Consider the following 6,356-nt stretch of genomic DNA (forward strand, 5'->3'; position numbering starts at 1 on the left):
CGCGCGCATAGAATGAAACAATTTGCAAAGGAAATTTATGAGAAAAATTAAATGCAAGATAGTAATATATGTTTTGTTTGAACGTATTGCTATTTTGGGCAAGGTATTAATTTACAAAGCAATTAATAAAATATGTAATATAAGGAAAATCATCGATATTCTTTTATTAGAGTTTAAAGAATTGTATTTAAATTCATTTAAATTAATTTCAATTTCAGTGGCGCCATCCGTGGGAAAACGCCCAAGTTTGTAGTGAAAATAGTTCCCACTGTTGCTACTAGATGGCACTACAGACGAAAGGGTCGATATTTAAGGGTTCTATATCAAGTAACTATTCACAAAAACGATAAATTTGACATATTGACACACGCTCTAATCATTTTATAATTTTATACATTTATTATTTGATTTAAATTGATGTTGCTTTTGGAGGAGACAAATTTACGTTATGTTTATTTTAAATAGTGATTATAGATTTTCAGTCTGAGCCTATAGACTCAGATTCATATGTAAAAGCAGATAAATGTTTAAATAATATATTAATGTAATATTTTGTAGCGTTATAAAGCGAGGAATTGTATTAATTATGCATTCATGTATCGGTGGGAACTATCTACACTACAAACTTTGGCGTTTTTCCACCGATGGCGCCACTAAAACTAAACCATCCGCCATCTAGTAACAACAATGGGAACTATTTTCACTACAAATTTAGGCGTTTTCCCACGGATGACGCCACTGGTACATATAGCGCCATCTGGGAACTCTATTTCAAATTATGCGCCACAACAGCATTGTGAACGCGTGCGCACAAAATATGGCTCATTTGACAACAATGGCGACAGTTCAGCTGGTGTGACAGGACACTGGGTGAATGGTTATTTCTGTTTAATTGTATAATCTTGCTGGTGTATCACCAAACAAGCGAGAGATCTGTTTTTAGAATAAGTGTTTCCATTAATTCAAGTTTCGTTTGACGAGAATTAAAAGTTGTTCTTGAGCACCAGTACAGTGAAAGTGCTATGATGATCTAGACCTGACCTATCTTGTAATCGCTGGCGTCTGTACGTAGAATAATGAAGGGTGAGTGAATATATCATTTATAGTATAAATAAAACATTATGATCATTGATGAAATAAAATTTAATAAGACAAATGTTATCAAATATATTCTTAAAGTGACATAACCCAAGAAACGCGTATCGAATGTATACTGTGTTTACTTAGGAATCTGTTACTCTTTCGTCAGTTTAATGTCTCAAATGAGACCATACTTAGAACCTGTGTTTGTGATTTTTCTAAGAATATGCCTAGGAAAAAGCGAAGTAATATTGGACAAGTAAATTCTAAAGCCAAAAGAAAACAAAGAACAGAAACACCTGAAGAGCGCGAAGTCCGACTTGAACAACATCGTGTAAGAGTGGCTTTGTCAAGGGCAACAGAAACATACCATAGACGTCAAGCTCGACTTGCTCAACAGCGAGTAAGAACTGCTTTGTTAAGGTCTGCAGAAACAACTTTACAACGTCAAGCTAGGCTTGAACGGGGCAGATTAGCTACTGCTTCGTCAAGGGCTACAGAAACAATTCTACAACGTCAAACTCGACTTGAGCGAGATAGATTGGCAACTGCTTTGTCAAGGGCTGCAGAAACAACAATACAACGTCAAATCCGCCTCGAAGCATACCGAGTAAGATAGTCGTAATATAAATGTAAAAGTCTGTGTGTTTGAGATTTTCCTATAATTCCCACTGTTTTTTGTTTCCCGTAATTGTGACGTACCTGTAACTTCTACTGTTGTTGTTTGGTTCAAATGAAATTGTGTTCAGTTTCTCATTACTTTTCAGCAAATGGTATGGCCTACTTAATTTGCTGAAATAATACCTACAATTATTATTTTTAATAATATAGAGAATAAAATGTGTGTGTGTTTGTGATTTCCCTATCCCTCGTACTATTTTGTTCAATCCAGGTAAGATTTTTTTTAGTTATATATGTTATGTACGGAAATATTAACTTTAATTATTATCGTAAATTTATATAAAATTAATTTTAAACTTATGATCAGCGTTCAAGACGTTCAAATTTCTATATAGTTCGTAAAGTGTATCATACACACTGATTTTTTATGAAACGTCTCGGATCATACGGAAATTGTTAATGAATCAATCTAATACTACACGTCAATTAATAATATTACGGAATTAACTAATTCCGCAATTTATATGTATACAAATTTATACGAATAAGTAACTAAATCGATTAATAGTGGTTCCATATTTATAAATATTATAGAAGTTGAATTTTTAACTTCATACGCGGTGGAGTAATTATAAAGTAATTGGATGGATAGAACCGTTCGTTGTGGGTACCTTTAATTAAAAGCGTCATGTATCTGACTTAAGTAAATGTACTCAAAGTTTACGTCGATCCACCTAAACAATTGCTTGTCATTTCGAGCCACTCTGCCTCGACTTATTTAGGCAATTGTTCAGATAGATCTTGACTATAGTAATAATTGCAATAGTTGATTATAGTTAATTTTACCATTCAATTCGACTAGATTTAACTTAAAGTTAAGAGTGCCTCCAATGAAGTGTGAAGCCATGGCCGATATAATCTTGTCGAAACGAAAACATCCTTTCTTCAACCCTGCGTGGGAAGAAAGATATTTGTTTACAACGCTCGATAGTGGTCCCGTATGTTTAGTGTGTCACAAAGAAATCTCACACTACAGAAAGTTTAATTTTTCTCGTCACTACAACGCGTTCCACGCGAATGCGTATGCACACTACACGTACGACAAGCGAAAGGCGGAAGTTAGACGACTGAAGGCCCAGTTGGCTGAAGAAGAAGAATTAATCAATCTAGTAAATCAGTTCACTTTAACTATTAGAATATAATAGCATTACCAGCTTCTTGAATTCTTTTAATTTTAGACCATGGATACTGCCGACGCTCCATGGGAAACAAAATATTTTTTTACGAAACACGATACAGGCCTTGTATGCCTGGTGTGCCACAAGAAGATGTCTCATTTGAAACAGTACAATTTTCAACGGCACTACAATGCATTCCATGCGAGTGCGTATGCAGACTTCACGCATGATAAGCGAGTGGCGGAAGTTCAACGACTCAAGGTCCTCCTGGCAGAAGAAGAAGCGTTACTCAATCAAGTAAGTCACTCGATCATTTTCGTTATAAAACTCGTTATAAAGCTATTGTTTTACTCGCAGGAGAATGGTTTCTTCAACCCTTCGTGGGAAACTTTATACTTTTTTACGAAGTACGAGGATGGTTTAATATGTTTGGTATGCTTCACAATGGTGTACGACATAAGAAAATACAATCTCGAACGGCATTATAACGCGTTCCATGTGAATACGTATGCCAAGCTTACGCACGAAGAGCGTTTGGCAGAAGTTGAAAAACTCAAGGCCAAGCTGGCAGAAGAAGAAGAGGAGTTAGCTTACGAAGTAAGTACATTTCAACGTAATTATGAACATTTCTAAGAAGAAGTTACTTCTGCATTATTATTAATTGATATGTAGTATTGGGTTGATTCGTAAATAACGTCCGTTTATATTCGACATATGTTACGCTTTATAAAATGTATATATGTACATTTATATACAAAAAATTTTTATTTCACAGTCTGTATGTACCGTTTAATAAAGTATAGATATTTTGAAATGAACTCTTTAGACTTCGTAGTCTTGTAGTTAAAAACTCATTTCCAGTCAGTGATTGATAATGTAGCGTTCAAGGCACTGCGATCACATATACGAGGAACTACAAAAATGGCCGCCATTTTTTTCGGGCCCTTCCATAGATTGTCCCCCAGACTAGTTGGCTGCTAGAACTGCTGTTAAACAAGCATTACTTTATTAGATGGCCAACCAGAAACAAAGTCGAAGAAGGTTTCTAGGAAGGCGAGAAAATCGCCAGGCACGTCTAGAAAGGACAGAAGACCCAGCGTCTGAGGACAATGCAAAGTCGAATCCCTTACGCGCCATATCTTCTGAAGAGTTAGTCTCACATCCATCGGAACCGATAGTTACGGAGGTGTCTGCAAAAACAGATCTCCAGCACTCCATATCTTCTCAAGAGTTGAAAGAAGAGTTTATAATGCCGGAACCAATGGTTACGGAGGCGTCCATAAAACAAGAGCCTCAGGAGTTGGAAGAGGCCTCCACGCAACCAATAGAAGCAGTGTTCTTGGACGAGTCCATCAAATTGGAACCTCTGGAACCGATCACACAATCCACGGAACCACTGTTCGGTGAGGAATCCACAGCCTCGGAAATCAAACCGTTCCAGGAGTCCACCACGCAGCCAATAGAATCATTATTCTTGCCGGAGTTCTTAAAGACGGAGCCCCAGGACTCTGACACGGGACAAACAGAACCATTGGTCTTCGTGGACCCCGTACAAACGAAACCTCAAGAGGATCCAGTACAAACGAAACCTCAAGAGGATTCCGTACAAACGAAACCACAACAGCTTCAAACGACCAAACGGGCACCGAAGCCACTGGTCTTGCATCAGCCTTTACTCTTGAAACCACAGGTGCGACCCTTTCGCATACTCTGTCATTGATCTATCACTGTTAGAATCCCACACAGCAACATTCTTATTCTAGGTTTCTCAGGAGTTAAATAAAATTAACCAAAGAAGTAATGGAGGTCCGGTTCGGAAAATATTGGTGATCAGTAATAAAACTCCGTTGAAAATCCAACCATCGGATATTGTAAGTTGGAAAAAGCCCGAATCACGTTCGTTCAATTTTCGAAATGAAACTTTCGAGATGCATCCTTGGATAATTGAACTTTTATTAGAGTACACAGCAGCATTCCTATTTTAGGTTCTTCAGAAATTAAATAAAAATAACCAAGTCAGTAGTGGAACCGGGGTTAAGAAAATATTCGTGATCAAAAAGCCTGCGTTGAAAATCCAACCATCGTCGTCGAATCTAGTAAGTCATACAACGCTTAATTACGTTCGTAATGTAGTATTTCGATGATGGGTTGTCGATTATTTTGATCGGCTAATTGGAACCTGAAGATGATTATTATCGAACTAACTGTTGCCATTAAACATTATTTTATGTACAGAATCCAACGCCAGAATTGAATCTTGCGCAATCTTCGTCGCAAGAGAAACCCAAAGAAAGTACGCAGGAGACGATATCCAACAAAAGGAAACACCCAGAAAGTTCGACTAAAGTCCGCGGTCATACCGGGAGTTTAGAAGTATTGTTTAAGGGTGCTGACATGAACGAGAAATTCGGGCAGTACGTTACGCTGGAATTGCAGAACTTGGCCTTTGAGGAAAGTAGAAGATTCTTAAAGGCGCGGATAAGAAAGGCGATCCAAGAGGCTGTCGAGTTTGACGAATCCCGTACAATACTTGATGACACCTGTGTTCTTCGAAATTCACAAAATAATAGGAATGACCACTGATATAAGTTTGAATATATTATTATTGAGTATTACCTTTAAAAACTGACTCCTTGACGCGCCACAAATACCTTGCATACGTCCTTCGTTATTCCTTCTCCTTCAACGTCGTCAGACTTTATCGAAGTAACCGGAGTTATATTCTGAGATAACGCCATTTGGTATAGGAAAGTTTTTCCAAAGAGTGAATTGACATTCATTAGTTCATCTTTTTTTATTCGTTAATCGAAATTTCTGTTTAAATAAGAATACCGCTCCATGTTTGATCGACCGTTCTCTCATTTCTTCGCGCCAACCTGTAGACACGCGCTCTTTGTTCCTAAAACAAAGGAGCATGCTAGCCATCCCGTAAAAGTAAGAGTCGTGCTTAGCGTGATTCACAGTCGAGGAAATGGCCTTGAACGGTCAATTGAATTTAATCGAACTGCAGTTATTATTAGAGCTTGATCTTTCTCCTTTGACTATAGATTAGAGGTAAAGGACTATCGGAAGGCTACCCTTAACAATATAATGGAGGCATTTGAAGTAAAGGCAAATTCGGCAATAGCACGTCTAGAGAAGAACCTGTTTCAAATTAAAAGTTAACAATATTCTATCAATTTGTATTTTACATGGAGGTTTCGACTACCCTAATCCAACATTTTTTAATAATCGTGCGCGATCTGTTATCACTGGTTTTCACAGCTTTCCACGTGATCATCGTTCACGCATGTTTAGCCTTTTTTTTACGATCTTTCCCCAGTTGTCGAGATTACGAATTTCATTTGAAACGCGTATAAAGGGTACGTGCATCCGTATGGAAGACAGTCGCACCGTTCACGTGCAGTCTGCCGTTTACCGTACCAAGTCATTGTACTCGCATGTACTAATCGCTATTACGTATGCACGCTGCATTAA

At 37.6% G+C, this 6,356-nt stretch overlaps 1 protein-coding gene across 4 annotated transcripts; it reads left to right on the plus strand.

The window, feature by feature from the left end:
- Nucleotides 1–811: 811 nt before the first annotated feature.
- On the plus strand, nt 812–5,467 carry LOC128877775 (von Willebrand factor A domain-containing protein DDB_G0286969-like). Of its 4 annotated transcripts, XM_054125271.1 has the most exons (9): nt 812–1,083; nt 1,304–1,690; nt 2,564–2,870; nt 2,940–3,176; nt 3,237–3,476; nt 3,892–4,569; nt 4,643–4,750; nt 4,865–4,975; nt 5,115–5,467. In XM_054125271.1, the coding sequence occupies exons 3-9, from the start codon at nt 2,592–2,594 to the stop codon at nt 5,460–5,462; spliced, it is 2,001 nt and encodes a 666-aa protein (XP_053981246.1). In that variant the 5' UTR covers nt 812–1,083; nt 1,304–1,690; nt 2,564–2,591; the 3' UTR covers nt 5,463–5,467. The 4 variants fall into 4 exon arrangements, with proteins under 4 accessions (XP_053981246.1, XP_053981247.1, XP_053981248.1 ...); XM_054125272.1 differs by having other exon boundaries at nt 812–1,690; XM_054125273.1 differs by lacking the exons at nt 2,564–2,870; nt 2,940–3,176; nt 3,237–3,476.
- Nucleotides 5,468–6,356: the final 889 nt, after the last annotated feature.

The sequence above is a fragment of the Hylaeus volcanicus genome, chromosome 6 (assembly GCF_026283585.1).
Source record: "Hylaeus volcanicus isolate JK05 chromosome 6, UHH_iyHylVolc1.0_haploid, whole genome shotgun sequence".
In the NCBI taxonomy this organism is placed as follows: domain Eukaryota; kingdom Metazoa; phylum Arthropoda; class Insecta; order Hymenoptera; family Colletidae; genus Hylaeus; species Hylaeus volcanicus.